The following is a 21,070-nucleotide window of genomic DNA, read 5'->3' on the forward strand; positions in this document are numbered from 1 at the left end:
CACGACGCCCCTGGCGCTCGCTTTTCCCGCCTCCGCCAGGGCCGCGCAGCCGAGAGCTGTGACAGTTGAGGATGGCCGGAGCCGAGAGCCCCACCGGGGGCCAGGCGGAGCTGGAGCCCGTAGTGTCGCTGGTGGACGTGCTGGAGGAGGACGAGGAGCTGGAGAATGAGGCGTGCGCCGTCCTGGGCGGCAGCGACTCGGAGAAGTGCTCCTACTCGCAGGTGCGCGCGGCCGGGCCGGGCCGGGCCGGCTCCAGGACGGTCCCTCACCCCGGGCTTGCACGGCCCGGGTCCTGCTGACCTTTCTTTCTCCTTTCCTCTGCTTGTCGCCCGCGGGGCTCTCCCTCCGCCCTGGTACTCTGCAGGCTCCGGTCCTGGAGCAGCAGCAGCTCTGTCCCCCTCGCTATCGCCTCTCGGTGGCCTGGTTTCCACGAGCTCATTCTCGTGACTTTCTCAAGCCCAGATAGTCTGTGCCCCACTTCTCCCACCCTTAAACCATGCTAATTAGGCACCAGATGGGGGAAAGGAGAGCTAAAGGAAAGTGGGCTGGATTGGAAAAATCTGCCGGTGCAGTCTAGTTTAACTGCTAGCCGGTGTTTCTTTCCCCCCACGCCGGGAAAGTGTGTGTGTGTGTGTGTGTGTGTGCGCGTGTGCGTGCTGTGTGACAGAAAAAAGATCTGCCGGTGCAGTCTAGAAAGTGTGTGTGTGTGTGTGTGTGTGTGTGTGCTGTGTGACAGAAAAAAAATCTGCGGGTGCAGTCTAGTTTAACTGCTAGCCGGTGTTTCTTCCCCCCCACGCCGGGAAAGTTGTGTGTGTGTGTGTGTGTGTGTCAGAAAAAATCTGCCGGTGCAGTCTTGTTTAACTGCTAGCTGGTGCTTCTTCCCCCCCACGCCGGGAAAGTTTGTAAGTTTGTGTGTGTGTGCTGTGTGACAGACTCGTGTGTGTGTGTGTGTGTGTGTGTGTGTGTGTGTGTGCACGTGCACGCTGTGTGACAGACACCCCTTCCCTCCCTCCGGAGTAGATAGGAACCAAAACATGTGATCCTGGGAAGCCAAGAGAGTAGAAAAGGATTTGCTTGGCGTTCGTGCGACCTTGTGAACAAGAGTTTGAGGGCCAGTGATGTGGTGTTTAGTGCCGTATCTAAGTCCTCAAGTGGAGAAGGGTGGGTAGGAAGGAACTAACGGGGTGAGAATTGGTGGAAGGAAGCAAGCTAACCGTGCCCGTGGGTGGAGTGGAACACTGGGGAAGGAGGCGAGGGACTTGGATTTACTGTGTGGTGTGGGTTGAAGTCATACCATTTGTCTTCCTTAACCGACTTGGGTTTGCACTGCAAAATTGTTGGGTTGTTGAATTAAATCTTGTATCCCAGAAATAGTCGCAGACGGTCACTGGCATTTAAATAAAAGGCTCACCGCTAAAACATACCCCACTCCCTTGGAAGGAGGGAAGAAAGGTTTATTAATGCCATTATCTTCATAAAGTGGATTATGTAAAAATTTTTGTTGTTGAAGATAGGTTCTTATGTAAATCAGACTTGCCCTGAATTCCTGATTCTCCTGCCTTCACAGGTGCTGCTGGGATTGCAAGTGTGCATCATCATGCCTGGCTTAAAGTTTTGTGTTTTTGGGGGTGGGGTTTCTTGTTTTGTGTTTTGAGACGAGTCACAATGTGTGGTTCTAACTAGCCTGAAGCCCACTATGTAGACCAGTTTGGCCTTGATCACAGAGATCCACTTTATTCACAAGTGCTAGAATTAAAAGCCTGGTCTTAGGTTTGTTTTTGTTTTTAACTGTTATATCGATAAAAATACACAGTTTTTTTAAAGACTTATTTTTTAATTATTTGTGTGGGTATGTGTGTGAATGTAGGTACCAGAGGGATGTGGTTGCCCTGGAATTGGAGTTGCAGCGGGTTGTGAGTTACCCAACATGGCCACTAGGAACTCAGCAAGAGCAGTATGTTCTCTTAATCTCTGAGACGTCTCCCTAACCACAAGTTGATTCAGTAATTTTAAAAGACTTATTTACCGATGTGCGCGCGTGATGTGCGTGGGCTGGCATGTGTATCTCAACGAGCAGACATCTGAGAAAGCTCTGTGGAATCAGTTACCTACTCCACCTTTATGTGGGTTCTGGAGATGGAATGTATGTGTCCAGGCATACACAGCCAGTTTACCCACGGAGCTACCTCACTGGCCCTGCAGTTTTTGTGTTGAAGTAAAATAGAACTTTGTGTCGTTGGGCTGGCAACAGGGCTCAGTAAGGTGCTTGATGCATAAGCATGGGGACCTCATCCCACCCTGCAAACCCCATAAAAGCCAGGCATGTTGTGTGTGCTTGTACTCCCCTCTCTGGAGAGGTGTGTGCCTCCTTACCAGCATTTCTAAGTTTTAGCTGTTTTTCCTCCAACTTTCAGTTTTTGAATATTTTAAATTTACAGGTAGCTTGAAAGACTAGCATTGTGAATATCTGTATACCTTGTACATGTGTTGCATTTCAACACTTGTCTCTGTTGAATACACTTTCCCTTTTTTATTCTTCATTACTCGACAGTTAAGTAGCAGGCACCATTACACTATTCTCCTAGACATTTTCCCATTCACCTGCCTCAGATTAAAATGATTGTTTTTATGCATTGGTTTTCCTCTTTGGTGGAATTACAAGCATTTTATAAAATTAGAAATGTGATGTTACTCTCCTAAACATATGTAAACTAACCTTAATTTTCATGTATTAAATGATTAAAAATATCAACTTATTCATAGATTTAAACTTCCTATTGATATAGGAAAAAATTACATAAAAACAAGCATCGTATAGACCTGGAATTTGTAAGAGTGTTTTGGTCCTTTGTTGCATAACTACATTTTTTCTTTTTCTCCTCTTTTTTTTTTTTTTTTTTTTTTTTTTTTTTTTTGTGTGTGTGGGCTGATCATGCAGGGCTCAGTGAAGAGACAAGCACTATATGCCTGTAGTACATGCACACCGGAAGGGGAGGAGCCAGCAGGGATTTGTCTAGCTTGCAGTTATGAATGCCATGGAAGTCATAAACTGTTTGAACTATATACAAAAAGGTAAAGCAGTTTTTGCCAAATGTCTCCTGAATGTTTAAATTCTTTGCGACCACAAGCCTATTTAATCTTGCTTTTCATTCAGAGTAATTGTGTGTTGGTAAAATTTACTATGGGAGGGAATGGTTATTTCATAAAATTTAGGGTTACTAGCTCATGCTACTTGTCTTTTCTTTCCGTTATTTTATTTGTTTGGGTTTTTTTTTTTTTTTTTTTTTTTTTTTTTTTTTGTGAGAGAGTAATAAAGGGTTTTTTTTTCCTTTTTATGTAGTGATGTCCAGAATTGTAGTCTTTTGTTGGTGTTACACAAACATCAAAAAGGCCACCTTTTAGATTCTAGAAACAAGACAGAAAGTTATGATTGGTATTAAAAGAGTAGTTAATTTTAAAAGAAAACTTAAATATATGTTCTTCCTCTTTTCTTAATAGAAATTTTCGTTGTGATTGTGGAAACAGCAAGTTTAAAAATTTGGAATGCAAATTATTTCCTGTAAGTAAGCACCATGATTACAAATGTGCTTGGCAGCAGGGACTGGAGAGAGAGCAGCAGCAAAGAGCGGGTACTGATCTTTCAAGGATCCAGTTCAGTTTCCAGCATCCACAAAGACCTGTAACTCCAGCTCCAAGGGATCCGACTCTTCTGGATTCTGTAGATAACCTCAATACACACTTGCAACCTTGTGCCCACGCATGCATGTGTGCACGCTTAGACACACACACACACACATACACTCTCACATCTTTTTTTTCAAAGTGCAGTTAAGGAGCTGAGGTTGGTATTTACCAAAGTGTAAAAAAGCAAAATATTTGTTCTTGAGTATTTCACTTTTATTTGGTTGGAAAACTTAGACAGCCACTGCAGTTAACACTAAAGATCTGGGAGATAGATGCTCCTTAAGCTGATCAACCCTGCACTCTGAGGCTTTTAAGAGCAAAGCATGGAACTGGATAAGACCCTCAGTAAGACTCTTTCTGCAAAACAAAATCAAACTGTGCTTCCACAAAAGCTGTAGGGAAATTACAGATGAAAGGGAAGGGAAGGGAAGGGGAATGCCATGTTTTTCTTTAAGAATTGCTAAGATCTCCTTTATGATTAATTTTTGATACTTTTCCTCCTTTTGCCACCTGATAACCTGAAGGTCTTGGCTTTCATACCTGCCTGTAAAAAAATGTCTAGGGGGTTGGACAGCTGGCTCTGCAGCTGAGAGTATGTACTGCTTGAGTTCAATTCCCAGCACCTGTATCTGGTGGGTGACAACTGCCTGTGACTCCAGCTCTAAAGGGATCTGACTGCTTTAGCCTCTACAGGCACCTGCACTCTGCACATACCTGCATGTACCCACATGCAAACATAAGCATGTATGCAGGCACGCACACTTAAAAATAATAAAAAGTAATTTAAATTTGGCGGTGGTGGTGCTTGCCTTTGATCTCAGCACCCGAGAGGCAAAGGCAGGTAGATTCCTGTGAGTTTGAGGCCAGCCTGGTCTAAAAAGTGAGTTCTAGAACATCCAGGGCTACACAGAGAAACCCTGTCTCGGGGGGGAAAAAAGTGAAAACAAACATTGTGGCCCTTACCTGTAATCTCAGCATTGGGGAGGAAGAGGAGGCGAATCTTTGTGAGTTTAAGGCCAGCCTGTCTACATAGTGAGTTCCAGGACAGGTGAAACCCTGTCTCAAAAAAAAACCATTAGGAAAATAAAAGTGTCTTGAAATCCCTGGCCAGTGTCAATTTAAATAAGCTGACCATACACATTAATTTTGATCTCTGCTTTGTTGTGTGAGTGTATTAAATAAATTCCCCCCAGCTGCCACAAAGAACATAGAGAAAATAAAGTGTTTTTTTGTTTTTGTTTTTGTTTTTGTCTTAGCTTGAAAGAGTATTTCTGTAATAGTGAACTTCTTTCTTCTGATTTGAAAGTCTATGACTAGTTTGTAGGAAGATTCTTAATGGAGAGATTTCTTAAATGTATAAATTTTATGATGTATGAGATTGTATCTAAGACCATAATGTACACTGAACTTTATTTTCTTTCAGGACAAATCAAAGGTAAATTCTTGCAATAAGTACAATGACAACTTTTTTGGCTTATACTGCATTTGTAAGAGACCTTATCCTGACCCTGAAGATGAGGTAAGAGAATCAGAAGTTAAAAATGTGGCTCTCAAACTGCTATAGCCCTAAATTGGGGTATTGCTGTTGCTGTTTGTTTTGGATTTCTTCTTTTCATTTTAATATCATAGAAGTAAGATATTGGAAAGGGCTTTCTTGAGGCCAAAACTCCTTTCTCTCTCACTTGCCTATTCTACCCTTAGAAATTTCCTAAGAGATTAGCTTCTTTCCTCTACAGAAGAAGATACATTTGCAGACAGGTTTCTTTTTATTTTAAATAATAGTGTAAGCAAAATCCCAGGGTTATTCTGAGCATTCACTTTTGCAACTAGTTTTTCCACCAGTGTGTCATAGATCAGCTTCAGTGGCAAACAGTAGACAGATTCAGCTGGGTGTGGTAGCTGGTGCCTTCAGTTAGCACTCAGGAGATAGAGGCTGGAATAGAGTCACAAGTTCAAGGTCAGCCTGACCCACACAATGAGTTACAGGCCACCAGGGCTATACAGAGAGGCGGTGTCTCAAAAAGAAGAAATAGGAATCTGCCTTGTAGCTGCGTGGCTGCTGTAGACAGTTGGCCTGACTTCTGTGGCGGAATGGCACTGACTGAATTCACTATAAAGCTTTCAGTGAATACCTATAGGTGCATAACTATAGAGAACTCTAGGTGTTACATAAATGTGTAGCTAGAGGTAGGTCCAAGGATATTTGTATTTAAAATTGTGACCCTTTCTACCAACTACCAAAAGAATTCAGCCAGTATTTCTTCTTCTTTCTCTGTGTGTGTTTTATTTGTTTTCTTGAGATGGAGCATTTTAATGGTGAAAAAAAGTGTGTATTTAGAATTAGCCATCTGTACTCAGCTTAGATGATCCCAATTTTGTTGACAACATCCAGAGCTTTGTAGCCAGGAGCCAACCAAACATACGCCTTCTTTGCTCAGTCAGGTCTTTTCTGGGTATTGACTTTGACCACATCAGGGTCATAGAGCTTCCTCATAGCCATCTGGTTCTTGCTGGCCTTGGCATCCACAGTGAACACAAATGTATTGTCTTCAGTCTTCATGGCTGCCTCAGTGGTCGGGGAATTCGATGATGGCAGAGTGGTCAGCTTGTTTTTCCTGCCTTTTGAGGGTGTTTGGGCTGCCTCCAGAGCCACAGGGTCTTGGGCTGGGAAGGTGGGTGATGTGTGGATCTTCTGTGGCACTGGACGCCTTTCAGCACTGCCTTCTTGGCTTTCAAGGCCTTGGCTTTGTCTTCAGCTTTGGGAAGGTGGGAACTTTGTCCTTTGCTTTTGGTGCCTTCTTGGTGAAAAAGGGAAACTGGGTCTTATTACATAGCCCTGTGTGACTTCATACTTGGCTTCAAGTGCTGGGATCTCCTGGCAGTTTTTCTTACCACTCTTATCAACTCTATATTATCAACCATATGTATTACTAATCCTTTAGAATCTTGCTGTGGTGGCTCAGTGGTGGTGCTGTCAGCACTCGAGGCAGAGGCAGGTGGATCTCTGAGTCTGAGGCAGCCTGGTCTACAGATCGAGTTACAAGACAGCCAAGGCTACACAGAGAAACCCTGTCTGAGGGTGGGGGATTTTCTTTTTCCTGTTTGTGAATGAAATTGCACAACTTCCTATGAGTTAGGGATATCTGTAATCTCTGCAGTGGCTTTCCATATCCTTAATGTTTCCTTTATATACCTACTGATCTGCAAGAGTATTTGTATATGAAGAGGAATTAACTTCATCTTTCTGGCTTTTTAATCATCTGGGATGATAATTATTGAACCAAATTATATACAAGGGGAAATTAAAAGTATCTTTAACAAATATCTCTTAAAACTGGGTAATTTTAAGAATGGGGTAAGATGGGGGGCTGGAGAGATGGCTCAGAGGTTAAGAGCACTGGTTACTCTTCCAAAGGTCCTGAGTTCAATTCCCAGCAACCACATGGTGGCTCACAGCCATCTGTAATCGGGTCTGGTGCCCTCTGCTGGTGTTGAAGCAGACATGTAAGCAGAGCATTGTAAACACAGTAAATAAATCTTTAAAAAAAAAAAAAAAAAAGAATGGGGTAAGATGTTCTTTATTGCACTTTTGAAACAAGACATCCTTCCGTCCCCCCCAAAGTAATAAACAGAAAGAAAATAAAACAAAACAAAACTGCTATCTATTGAGTGTTCTTTTTATTTATTTACTTATTTTTGCCTCTTAAGAAACCACCACAGTAAAGGGACAGAAAAACATGAAGGTGTTAACTAGTTGGTATGTAAGCCTAGGATAAAAGGAAAATCATCCCCCACAGAATCTGTGTGTGATTTTCCTAGTGTTGCTTACAAAGGAACTTTGATAACTGCTTGCAAACTACTTCATGGATGGATTTCTCAGAGTTGCTAGAGAATTACTTAATATCTAGCTCTACTGTGCCCCAGAACAATCATTAACAAAGTTTTTTTTTTTTTTTGTCAGGTTCCAGATGAGATGATTCAGTGTGTGGTCTGTGAAGATTGGTTCCATGGCAGGGTAAGGAAAACTTTGACCTTTTACGATGTGTCCTATGGGGCATTATGGCACATGCTTATCATTCTGGTACTTGGTGGTGGAGGGAGAAAGATCTGGAATTCAAGGTCACCCTCAGTTACTTGAGACCATGGCTCAAAAATAAATAACTCGGGCTGAGAAATGGCTCACTGTGTTAAAGAGCACATCTTGGAAAATCCTAGTATTTGGGAGGCAGAGAGTGGCAGATCACTGTGAGCTCAAGGCCAGTCTGATTTACATAATGATTTCCAAGCCTGCCAGGACTATACAGTGAGACCCTGTCTCAAAGTAATTTTCTTCTGTTGTATTTTACCTTCCCTTTGATAAAGATGTGATCAGTGTACTTTCACAGTATCTGTTTATAAAATATCAGGCATTCTAGAGGACTTGGAGATCACAGGAAACATCTGGTTTTCTCTATCCACAGCATCTTGGTGCCATTCCCCCTGAGAGTGGGGATTTCCAAGAGATGGTGTGCCAGGCTTGTATGGAACGCTGTTCTTTCTTGTGGGCGTATGCTGCCCAGTTGGCAGGTATGTGTTTCTGTGAGGTGTTTCTGTGAGGTTGATGTGACACAAATGTGTGCTTGTGAAATGTGTGTCTTCAATCCAGGATTTCTAGCAGCTATTTTTAATTGAACTTTAGGGAGATCTAGAAAACATCCAGCTATGTCCCTTCTCCACACAGTGTTTTTAGACTGGGTGAGAACTTACCAAGAACAAATGTGAACTTGGATGCTATGATGCAGAGTATTGATACAACCAGAGTTAGAGAAAGTGCAGGAGGTAGTTATTTGCTTGGGGTCTTGAAAGATAAAATAACTAATGTTAGTAGTTAAATATAAGACATGTTTTAAAGGGTTTGGCATCATAATTCTTGGGTCATAACACATGCCTTAGGCTTTTTAATAATAGATAAATTTATACACAGTAAAAGTCAGGGTGCCAGATGTGAAGGCTGTTGTTCATACATGAGCTTTCTCTGTGTCCTCACATGAAGAGAACATACACTCGTCTCTAGGAACACTAATTGCCATTGTGAGGAAAGCACTTACGGCCTAATCACCTTTTGTGGGGTGGGAGTATTTTTGAGACAGGGTTTCTCTGTGTAGTTGTGGCTGTCCTGGAAACCACTCTGTAGACCATCCAGGCTGGCCTCCAACTCAGAGATCAGTCTGCCTCTGTCTCTGGAGTGCTGGGATTAAAGACCTGCACCATCACCTCCTGGCCCTAATCACCTTCTAAAGGCCCTACCTTTAATGCAGCTGCACTGGAGGTTAGCATACACATTTTGCAAATGTGTATTTCCCACCTGTAGCCGATGGGGAAACAGCATGTTATGTAGGCAACACACCAAGAAATGGAATAAACCTCAAGTCATCACAGTGTGCCACTTACACTGGACAAAATTCTGCTAAATTTCTTGTCCTCACTTTAAAGACATTGAAGGTAGAAGCTACAAGCAGCATGACCATGCTTAAAGTCTCTTCCTACACTAGTTGCTACAGTCACAGCTCTTTTGTTCATTCTCCTTCCAGATGCAGATGAGTTTCCTGCGGACACTAGAGCTATATCTATTTCCCACTGGGTTTTCTTTTTTGCTTTTGTCTAGTTAGTTGTTTTGTTTTGTTTGTAGTCTTGAAGATTAAGTCCATACTCTTGCCAGGCAAGAACTGTCTTCTTTCTGAGCCACCCCCAGCCCTGTCTGGTTGTTTTTCTCAGGGTCTCTCTGTTGCGCAGGCTGACCTCAACCCCTCTGGATCCTCATGGTTTCCTAGTCTTCCCCTTCCCTATTGTGTGCTTTACCCTAGATGGTGAGCCCATTACCCACTGTTAGCTCCTTTACTGTCTTTCTAGACCCATTCCCTCTGACTCCCTCCTCCCAACTAAACACATGTGTTTTCCAGAACTTTATTTTTCCTGTTTTTAGTTAAATCCCTTCCTACTGCCTGTTTCTTTAGTTAGCTTTTAACAGCTATAGTGTATTCTTTATGTATAAAGTGCTTATGCACTGACTAATATTTTTTAATGAACCATTTATTTGGGTTAGACAGATAGAATATTTAAAAGCAGTGCTAATTCCTCTCTTGTTATTACAGAGACTCCGGCTGCCTTTTTTCCTAGTCTAAGATATTTTAGCAGAATGTGATTTCTTGATGAGAGTCCAGTACAATTGTGTTGTGTTTGTTGCCTTGAACCCACAGTCACCAGAGTGTCTGCTGCTGCTGATGGGTTGCTACTGAATGTTGATGGCGTGGCTGATCAGGAGGTTATCAAGCCTGAAAATGGAGGTCACCAAGATAACACCCAAAAGGAGGATGCTCCCGAACACGGAACGAATGCTAGCAAGGAAGTTAAAGCTGAGCAGCATGATGAGCCGTGTGCCAGCTCCAGTGCTGAGTCTGACCGCCAGGTAGTGTGTGAAGTTCAAGCCACATGCGAAGTGAAACTAAGGGAAGGGTCATAGCATAGTCAGCTGAGGGCTTGGACCTGAGTTCGATCCTCAGGGACCAGGAAAAAAGGGTGGGCCTAGGCTGGGGAGGGGGCTCTAGTTCTTTAGTGCACATGTAAAAGAACAAAAACAACATGTTGGGCATGATGGCACACATCTTTGATCCTAGCACTTAGGAGACAGAGGCAGGAAGATCTGATTTTGAAGCTGGCCTGGTCTATATAGCAAGTTCCAGGTTAACCCAAGATGCATAGTGACAGCCTGCCTCAAATGACAGCAAAGCCTGATACAGTATGCACTGGTATCCTAGTGTTGGGAAGCTGGAGATGAGAGAATCCCTGGAGTTGGCTAACACATTCTAGCCAATCAGTGAGCTCCAGGTTCAGTGAGAGACCCTGTTTCAAACACTTAAGTGAGAAGTTGATTGAGGAAGACACTTGACTGTCAGTGGCAGCCTTTACACACACGTATGAGCATGCACGTGTTCACATGCGCACACAGCTGGTTAAAAGCAATGGCTGCTGTTCCAGAAGACCTGGGGTTCAATTTCCAGAACTCACATGGTAGCTTACAACTATCTGTAACTAGTCCCAGAGAATTGGATGTCCTCTTAGTCTCCATGGGTACTGGTATATACATGGTACACAGACATACATGCAGGCAAAACACAATACAAATAAGAATAAAATTTATTTTTTTAACTTAAAAGTACAGAAACTCACAGTTTAAAACGTAATTTTATTTCAGACAGTGTTTAAGAATGAAAACAAAACTGAGCTGCAGTCTTCCTGCAGACTTCAGGAGCTCCAAGCCAAGCAGTTTGTAAAGAAAGATACTGCCACCTATTGGCCCCTGAACTGGCGCAGCAAGTTGTGCACCTGCCAAGACTGCATGGTGAGTGTGGTCCACATGATGCGCACATCCTATGTGCTGCACAATTTATTCATGGATTGATAGAGGTGTAGGGGCCTCAGAGTTTCCTATAGGCCAAATATACAAAGCATACTTGTAGACCGAGCTCTTGTAGAGGAAAAACAGAATTCTATGATACTGTCTACCAGGTTTTAGTAGAAAACACCAGTTCTGTGGCTGGAGAGAGAGTTTAGTGGATAAGAGTGTTTACTGCTCTCGCAGAGGACCCAGGCTCAGTTCCCAGCAGCCTCATGCTGACTCACAAGGGTCTGTATTCCAGTTCCAGGAGATCAGATAGCTTGTGGCCTCTGTGGGCACTGCCTGCATGTAGTGCGCTGGCATGTGTACAGGCGATGACAGAAATGCTCATGCTGATAAAGTGAACTACAGAAAACCCATGTTCATAAAGTGAAATAAGAAAACCCATGTTCATAAAGTGAAATAAGAAAACCCATGTTCATAAAGTGAAATAAGAAAACCCATGTTCATAAAGTGAAATAAGAAAACCCATGTTCATAAAGTGAAATAAGAAAACCCATGTTCATAAAGTGAAATAAGAAAACCCATGTTCATAAAGTGAAATAAGAAAACCCATGTTCATAAAGTGAAATAAGAAAACCCATGTTCATAAAGTGAAATAAGAAAACCCATGTTCATAAAGTGAAATAAGAAAACCCATGTTCATAAAGTGAAATAAGAAAACCCATGTTCATAAAGTGAAATAAGAAAACCCATGTTCATAAAGTGAAATACAGGAAACCTATGTTCATAAAGTGAAATAAGAAAACCCATGTTCATAAAGTGAAATAAAACCCATGTTCATAAAGTGAAATACAGGAAACCCATGTTCATAAAGTGAAATAAAACCCTCAGTTCTTTCCTTTGTATCGTATAATTGCTCAAAAACCCAAGAGCTTGAAAACTGGTAAACTAGTAAGATTGTAAATTCAGACTGCACAGACCTGATGTCCTGTGGAAGATTTCTGAAAAAGATCCCATCCAAAAGTATAAATTCACCAGGCAACTCCGAAACTTACAGTTTTCTAGGTGTGAATTTAGAGATGAATAAAGTTGTTAGCTCTTCTCCAGAGTTTGGCTCTCTGAAATGACATTGTAATGGGGAGACTGATTTTTTTTTTTTTTTTTAAAGAAAATGTATGGAGAACTAGACGTCCTGTTCCTGACAGATGAGTGTGATACAGTTTTGGCTTATGAGAACAAAGGCAGGAGTGCGCAGGCAGCTGATAGAAGGGACCCTTTAATGGACACCCTGAACAGCATGGACAGAGTCCAGCAAGTGGAGCTTATTTGTGGTGAGTGCTGTTTGTAACATTTCCTTCACTGCAGGAAACTGTGTGAAGATAGTAAATTAGGATTATATAGTAGACCTTTAGCTAGTTTCACTTTTAATAATAGTTTTAATAATAGTTATAGTTGCTATTACCAGCGGCTTACGAGCACTTAATGTTAGAATAATGTTTAAGACCACCGTGTAGCCAGGTCGTCTGGCTCACCTTTAATCCCAGCTCTAGGGGAGATAGATGGAGGATCTCTGTGAATTTGAGGCCAGCTTGGTCTATATTGTGAGCTTCAGGATAGCCAGTCCTATGTAGAGAGACTGTCTCAAGGAAGTAAGGGAGGGATGGGGGAAAGGAAGGCAGGCAAGCTACAACATGTACTATTTTAATTAAGGGTAGCTACCTGAACACAGGATAATAGAAAGGTGTTTCATCCTTTTAAAGTAGTTTTCATTGAACTGTACCCTTGGGAAGTGTGACAGCTCTTGAAGAGTTCTCCCAGGTTTGCTTGAATGATTCATAGAAAGCCTTTAGATGGGCAAATATTCTTGGGCCCAGCATGCTCTGGTGATACCAGTGGTTCAGTCTTGGCCACTGTCCACCTGGAGTCCGTGGCCTTGTGCCCCTTCATAATACCGATCATTTCCCTTTGATTTGTAACCAGTTATCTTTTTGCCTTTATTAGACTCAAAACTTTTATATTTTTTCTTAGTCAGTATACAAGCAATAGGCTTCAATATGATATTTTCATATGCATGTATCACTGTGCTTGGGTGTATTTGTGTGTTTGAGAGAGAGACAGATAGAGACCCAGAGAGCCTGAGACCAAGACTAAAGGCTTCTTCAGTGACAGGGGCTGTGTTGAAGAGGTTCTTCAGCTGTGCTGGCACATGTGAATTTGAGTGAGCACATGATTTAAACCTGGCTCATGAGTCGAGGGTTGCTGGAGGGCTTAATGATTGCCGAGGATAGGGAGCCCTTTACAGTGCTGGGACTAAATGTGTGTACCACCATTGCCCATGTTAAACATAAAGCCCAGAGTTGAGATAAATGGGAAGAAGTTTCTCTGCGTTTTAACTAAGAAAACACCCATGTTAAACTCTTAACAAACTTGCCTATCAATGGCAGATGTTGAGTTTTTAAAGTGTAAGGCGTATCTGAACTTGTTGTTGTTTGATTTAGAATACAATGACTTGAAGACTGAACTTAAAGACTATCTGAAGAGATTTGCTGATGAAGGCACGGTATGTTGAGTTAAAGAACCTTAGTCATAGCTTTGTAAGTTTGAAATAAAATTGTGCAACCTAAATTAAGTACTGGGATTTAAAAAAAAACAAACACAAAAACTTTTTTGCTTGTATTTTAAAACAGTGTGGCCTTATCTGGCTTCAGATTCTCCAGCTGTCTCTCAGTCTCCCAAATGCTGGAATCACAAGGGTATATGCCCATTCCTGACTGAGTAGCAGAAGTTTAATGGAAAAACTACTTGTTGGTAGGCCAAGGAAGGATCTGTAAGGACAGAGAAACATCAGGGGTCCTTACTATCCCTGAATGTGGGCAGAACAGTCACTCAGGGACTGGCAAGCGATTGCAATGGAGTATTAGAAGGATTCTGTTGATACAGACTGTTGGGTGGGGGATGGGAAGGTGACTGGGCAGAAACACTTGAAAAGGATTCAGAGAGGCCCAGAGTTAGGACTCTTCCAGTGGGCTGAAGATTATCTTACTTACTAAGTCTATACTTGTTGTGTTTTAAAGATCTTATTTATTTTTATTTTATGTGTTTGAGTGTTTGCCTCCTTGTATGAATGTGTACCACATGCATGCTGGTCCCCAAGGAGGCCACATGAGGGAGTTGGATGCCCTGGAACTGGAATTGTAAGTTGCCACATGGGTGCTGGGAACCAAGCCCAGGTCCTTTGCAAGAGCAGCCAGTGCTGTTACTGAAGCGTCAGCCGCAGCCTATACCTTTAAACATGACTACATGGTGCATAATGCTGTAAAACAGAGTTCTGGATAAATTATGGGTTCTCCCTGGTGTTCACTATTCAAGTGTATGACAGAGCTTTGCCTCTGGCCTGAAGCTGTTTTGTAAGTGGTGGTTAGGGGTTTGTCTTGCTTTGGATCAAGGTAGCTGGTTGCAGCCTTTGGGGTACACTGCTGCCACCCTTTTGGAATCAGTCCTGGTCCTTGTGGATGAGGGAGTCATGCTTCTGGATTTCTAGATAGGAGCTGTGATGCTGCTTCTGTAAAATGAGTTGTGATGGCAGATGCTAAGAGTCTTGTCCCAAATGGTTCAGGTTTTGTTGTTGAGACAGTCTCACTGTGTAGTGGTGGCTAGCCTGGAACTCTCTTGGTAGATCAGGCTGGCCTTGAATTCACAGAGTTCCACTTGTTTCGGCTTTAGTGCTCAGCTCCGTTTTCTTGGTGTTTTAAGCCAGCCCTTCTTGCCCACACCCTGTGGGTTACGGCTGTGCTTTCTTCCTTTGCTGCAGTCTCTACTTGAGCAGCTTCCTGCTAGAAGTGAGATGTGTCATGGGTCCAGTGGGGCTTTGGTCTCCTGTGCAACCTCTGCCTCTTCAGATTCTCAGGATGTTTTAGAGAGCTGGGTCACTGTCTGACTCTGATGTTGTTTGTGGTCACCATGCTCTGTACTAATTTTATCGTGCGGCTGTGGAGGTGACTTTGGAGTTGACTTTGCAGGAAAGAGCTTGTGCTATGCACTCCCATGGACCTGAGCTGGGTATGACCGCACCCTGTAACCCAGTGCAGGGCAGCAGTCAGAGACGGAAGGATTGCCGGGCCTTCCTGGCCACCGTCTAGCTCCAGCTTCAGTAAGAGGTCTTGCCTCAAGGGAATAGTGGTATAGCAGATTCCTACAGCCTCCTAGGGCTTCTATTTGCGTGTATACGCCCCCACTTTCTCAAATCACATTAGAAAAAAAAGAGATAACATCTTTTTCAGTTTACAGTTTGAAACTATTTTATACAGAGAAAATTTTGTATCTGATGTGATAATTTAAAAGTACAGAAAAGTATAATTTTAAAAATTATTTGTTGCCGGCCAGGTGTGGTGGTAAATATCTTTAATTCCAGTGCCTGGGAGGCAGAGGCAGGTAGATCTCTGTTAGTGGGTTCCAGGACAGCCAAAGCTACGTAATGAGATTCTGTCTCTAAAGGGGTAAACAGTTATATGGGGGGGGGGGTGGTGGTTGGAGAGATGGCTCAGCAGTTAGGAAGGCTGCTCTTCCAGAGGATCTAGGTTTGATTCTTAACACCCACATGGCAGGCAGCTTATAACTGTCTGTAACTCCAGTTCTAGGAGATCCAACACCTTCTGGCTTCTGTGGGCACTGAACACACATGATGCATAGACATACATGCAAGCAAATCACCCATACACATAAAATAATATTGCTTTTTTAATTGTTTGGGTGGCTAGTGCGATGGCTCAGGGGATAAGGGCCCCTGCCACCAGGCTTGACAACCTGGGTTTGTTCCTGGGACCCACATGGTGGATGGAGAGAACTGACTCCTGAAAGTTGTCCTGTGACCGCTGTACACATGCTTCCCTGTGGTAAATATATAAACTCTGATGTGTGTGGGCTTAGGTCTCCTACCACAGTACTTGGTGATAGATAATATTTTCTTTCTTTGGCTGTTTCTCTGTATAGCCTTTATTGTCCGGGAACTCGCTCTGTAGACCAGGCTGGCCTTGAACTCATGGAGATCTACCTGCCTCTGCCTCCTAAATATTGGGATCAAAGGCAATCACCACCACCGCCTGCCTGATAATATTCCCCTTCACAACTTGTTGTCAATGTTTGTAACCCAAGGTCAAGACAAATCCTTTTGCTCTTGTGAGTTCAAGTGCTCTCCTATTCCTTGGCCTCCCTGCCCAGCCATCCTGCTACCGATAAGCATATGTATTCCTTTGTATTTAAAAACAGACTAAGGAACCTGAATCTTGTGATGGCTGCAGTAGACTCAGTTTACCTTATTTTGATCCATGTGTTTTCTTGGTCTTATTTTTTTTGTTAGTATTACTGACACCTTTGTATTTGCTGCTTTAAATCCATTGCCCATAGCTTAATTGCCCATTGCCTCCATAATTGACTTGGGTTTTGAGGGTTTTTTTCCCCCAACCATTTTTCTGTTGATACAGTAGTAGCTGTATTAATTTTAGACTCATAAGACACAAGTTTTTTCCCCCTTTGTTTTTTTTTTTTCTTTTTTCTTTCTTTTTTTCCTTTAAGGAAAGATATTCTCTCCAATCAGTGCAGAAGAAAGCACAAATTTGTTAGGCATGGTGGTACGAATTCCCAGAATTCGGGAGGCAGAGGCAGGTTATCTCGTTGTGTTCTGAGCCAGTCAGGGTTATATAGTGAGACCCTCTATCAGATAAAACAAGAAAGCACACATCTTGAGCAGGGCAGATGCTGTCTTCCGGTGCTGTGCGATGAGCACATGCAGTGAGTGACAGTAGGCCTCTGGGTCATGTGTGTCAGGGCCGTCATGGCTCAGCTCTTACTAAGAATGTACCATGAGCTTCTTTGACTGAGGCTCGGCTGGCCTCCCAGCTGCCCTGTCAGATGGCTGGAGATGCTGGGGTAGGTGGTGCAAGCTGAGGTTTGAGGCCTTATGTCCTGCTTCCTGGATGTGTGACTGGGTGGTCAGCCTGCAGAAAGATGCCATTAACTACACTCTAAGATGCACAGGCCTCTGTTGAGTGTAGTTTGACTTTGGATTTGTCCCACTACTGTGAAAGGAAAGCAGCCACTTAGTAAAGACTCCTTCAAGTTGTAACTCTGTCACTCTAGTCAGTGATCACTGACTAGACTGTGATCTGCATGCATACCGTGTTCCCCCCTCTCGTGCTCGCTAGCTTAGGTGCCTACAGAATGGTTTCAAATGGCAGTGAGCTTATCCACATGTAACCCTGTGGTGTGTGGACGGGGTGCCTACAGTTCTCTCTTGTTTTGTTCTTGTGGTTTTGAAACTGGGTTTCCTTATGTAGCCCAGGCAAGCCTTGACCTTGTGTTTGTCTTCCTGCTCTAGGATTACTGACTGCCACTCGGCAGGCTTTTCTGGTTCTGGAATTAACTGGTGGGCTATTTTGCTGGCTTGTGAGCGCTCTGACCGTTTGTTGCTATTGCAGAACGTGCTCCCTTTCAAACCTTGACTTTTCATCAACAGGTCGTTAAGAGAGAGGACATTCAGCAGTTCTTTGAAGAATTTCAGTCTAAGAAGAGAAGGAGAGTGGATGGGCTGCAGTATTACTGCAGCTAGTGGGGAGTGCCATGCTCCCTCATTGAGTGCCACTGTTCCGGAATAGAGAGACCTGTGTCACACTCGCTTCCCTTTCCATCCTCCTGTGGCCTCAAGCTGCCATCTCCTCAACAGTCGCTGCAGGGTTTATGCTGGCGTCTCAACAGCATCATTGATGACTCAGCTAGACGCACTTCATTCCACAGACTTCAGCTTTCCTGTCCAGATACCCAGGGGTTTTGCTTATGTGTTAAGAACTTTGATTTGATCTTCAGAAAGCAAATTGGTTTCTTTTTTCGGCAGTGTGTTCCATAACTCCCAAATGTGTGTCACAGGGCTGTTGCCTCTTGGGTCCTCTGGGTCCTCTCTGTCTTGCAGGTTCTCTTCCTGTCATCCTGAACCTCTGGGGGACCATCCCTCTGTCCCCTGGGTCACGGCTGGGTCACGGCTGGGTCACGGCTGGGTCACGGCTTCCTCAAGCCTGCTCTTTGAGTTCTCACTACTCCCTGAGGTCTGGCCTGGCCTGAGGGGTTGGGAACTTTCTCTGGACCAGGCTCCAGAGCACGGCATCCATGTTCTGGTACTGATGTCTGCTGTGGACAGGGAGGTAGACTCATGGCAGGACTGAGGAAGCAAGCCTTTGTTCTGAATTTTGCTGATGAATTTAAAGTGAAATTTCACCACCATTCTTCTGGCACTCAGACATCAGCGTTAGCACTGTAAATGTTCCCAGGGCTTCCGGGGAATCTACCCATATCTGAATTCCTTTGCTGCTGCCGAAAATGACCAGATCCCACCACGTGACATGTGGGTGCTTTCCAGAGTCCTCTGGTTTCTTACATTATCAGGGATATGCATACGCATATATTAAAAAATGGACCTATTTTGATACAACTCTGTTAGGAAAATGTTATTGGAACCTCAGTAAGTTATTTTTCCTGAATCTGTGCTGAAGGCAAAGACACTGACTGACCTTAGTGGGGCAGTGACGCTGCCCTGAGAGACAGACGGAAGATTCCAGAAGAGCCCACAGCCACACAGAATGCCGGGGTTTTGTGTGGAAACAGTGTGCATAGCTCCTCCCCTCCTGAAGTCTGAAGAGCCTCATGGATTGTTGTTTAAAACTCCATGTTTGAGGGAAGTTTTTGGAATGGTGTGAAATCTTTTGAAAGTTCTCTAAGTCTATGTGGAAAACATCTTTTGATCTAGAAAGCCCCAAGCTGCCCCCTTGAGAGGAACAAGGTCTTTGCTAGCACACTGGGGTCCATACATTAAAGGCATTTTAGGCCACATGTTGGTGTGGGTATTTTTGTGTATGTGCAGCAGTTGTATGCATGAATGCTCACCAGTTCCTGACGAGACGCAGGGACCTACAAATGAGGAAATGGCATGGCTCCAGTGCTGTAGCCTGTAGCCTCCTAATGACAGACCCTGTGAAAACTGGTATGTGGAGCTGGGAAGTTTCCCGGCTGTAGGCAATGCCTGTGTGCACTGAGCTGGCTTCCTGGAGAGGGCTCAGTTAAAAACCTCAGGTGCCTACAGCCTGGGGATCTTCCAAATCTGAGGGTATTTTGAACTTGAGAGTTGCACTTTCCATGTTCCATCATGTCCTCAAAGTTTATAGCTTCCCAGGTATCCCGACTTACTACCAAAATGTTCCTGTCTGCCTGTGGCAGGTCAGAACCAAGGCTCAGCAGCAGCTGTAGTGAGCAGCAGCGATAGAGACACCCAGTCCTGAGGGCTTGTCCAAGAAAGGCTCTCCTCTTAACCAGAGAACCTCTTTTTGTACCTGTTCACAACTAATTTTCTTACTGACTTGGGCTGTCTCTTCTCATAGAGATGGTTTGGGCCAACATGTGGCAGTTGATATCAATGCATGTTTTATGCAAAAACAAAAATGTGATACTAGTTACTTTTAAGGAATTTTGGCATTGTATGTACATTTTTGTAGAAATTACTACTGGATTTAACATATTTCAATCAGGTTTCTGTAAAATCCAAATTAAACCAGTTTAAATAGTTGATTGTTCTTGGTCCTGTTTTTTGTTGTTGTTTGTTTCTGATTCTTTCTGTTCCTGTTTAAATCTACCCTGCCTCTATCTGCTGGTGGTAAGAAACTGAGCTAGAATTTCTGCCCATAGCTTTCCTTCTGTGGGTCCTTCTTCAAAATTGAAGGCAGTTTATTCTGTCCCTACTTGTCTATAAAATGGGTCCTGGGTCTGGGGGAACAGCTCAGCAGGGCCAAAAGAGTTTGCTACCCAAATGTGTTCTGAGTTCAAATCCCCCAAATTTCAGTATGGATGTGCTCTCATGTCTAGCTCCAGCACAGTGGGTGGTGGAAAGGAAGGTTGTAGGGGCCACCCGCCTAGGTCCAAGCTCAGTGGTGGACCTTGTCACAGAGAGCGACAGCAGAATGCTCTGCCCACAGTGCGTTAGGTGAATGAAGTCCTCTCTCTGTCCTTGAGCTGCTTCCCTAGCTAACACCGTGATGAAAGCGTCCTCGGTGCCAGGAAAACTGTGGTTCTCATCCTTTAGAGGACTCTGGAGGAGCAGAAGGGGCCAGTCAAAGAAGTGTTCTAGTCAGTCGGGCCTGTGGAAGGTCAGTAATGTCTGGGGAACCAACCTGGCAGAATTCCCAGAGCCAGCAGGACTCTTATAATCATGTCAGCTTGAAGCTGACACTTGATGGCTTTTTTTTTTTTTTTTTTTTTTTTTTTTTTACCAGTAAGCTATATAGCAGCCCCTGTCATTGTAATAGCCCAGAGGAGGATCCAGTTCAGTTCCAACTTGTTTTCTGTTTCTTTCGACCAAAACGTGCAGGGACGCTCCCTTGGTTTGGTAAATTAATTTAGACTTACATAAAAGAATTTGGATTCTTTTCCAACATCCAGCCCATTCCAGGGAAGTTTTTCTAAACGTCATGGGCAGCCTGGTTCCAGCCTAGCTTTCCCGTGTGATATTACAGGGACAGGAGGTGATCTCACAGGGAAACCCAGGGCTTTCCTTTGTCCACTGGCAACATCACACAGAACACACAAGGCACATGGCAGGAGGGCCGAGGACACGTGGACTTGGGTCAGGTGGGGTGAGAGGGAGGGGTCTCTGCTTCCACCAGCCAGCTTGAGGACAGACACAGCCCCCTGCAGGACTAGTGCTCCAGACTCAGATGCAGCCACATCAGACCATATTTAGCCACATGAAGGTGAGGGAGGGTGAAAGGGCTTGGGCAGGCGCCAGAGAGCAAACCAACATGGAAGGATGAGCTAGGGAAAATGGCTAATGAGATGGGGGAAAAGACAGGATAATGTCACAGAGCTGTGGGTGTCATGGTGTCTGGTGGCAGGCAGGGGTTAGAGGGAAAAGGCCTGTTGAGATTTTGTAATCTCCAAGCTCATAAGAAATAAGAGTAAGAGCTAAGGTAGATA

General features: G+C 43.8%; 1 protein-coding gene across 1 annotated transcript; it reads left to right on the forward strand.

Annotated features, from left to right (window-relative positions):
* The first annotated feature begins 71 nt into the window (after window positions 1-71).
* Window positions 72-19,662, forward strand: Ubr7 (ubiquitin protein ligase E3 component n-recognin 7). The gene is made up of 11 exons (XM_051196510.1): window positions 72-221; window positions 2,939-3,072; window positions 3,499-3,559; window positions 5,108-5,203; window positions 7,646-7,699; window positions 8,145-8,250; window positions 9,921-10,129; window positions 10,916-11,062; window positions 12,231-12,393; window positions 13,561-13,622; window positions 17,574-19,662. The coding sequence occupies exons 1-11, from the start codon at window positions 72-74 to the stop codon at window positions 17,664-17,666; spliced, it is 1,275 nt and encodes a 424-aa protein (XP_051052467.1). The 3' UTR covers window positions 17,667-19,662.
* The last annotated feature ends 1,408 nt before the right edge of the window (window positions 19,663-21,070 follow it).

This window comes from Phodopus roborovskii, unplaced genomic scaffold, assembly GCF_943737965.1.
Source record: "Phodopus roborovskii unplaced genomic scaffold, PHOROB, whole genome shotgun sequence".
NCBI lineage: Eukaryota > Metazoa > Chordata > Mammalia > Rodentia > Cricetidae > Phodopus > Phodopus roborovskii.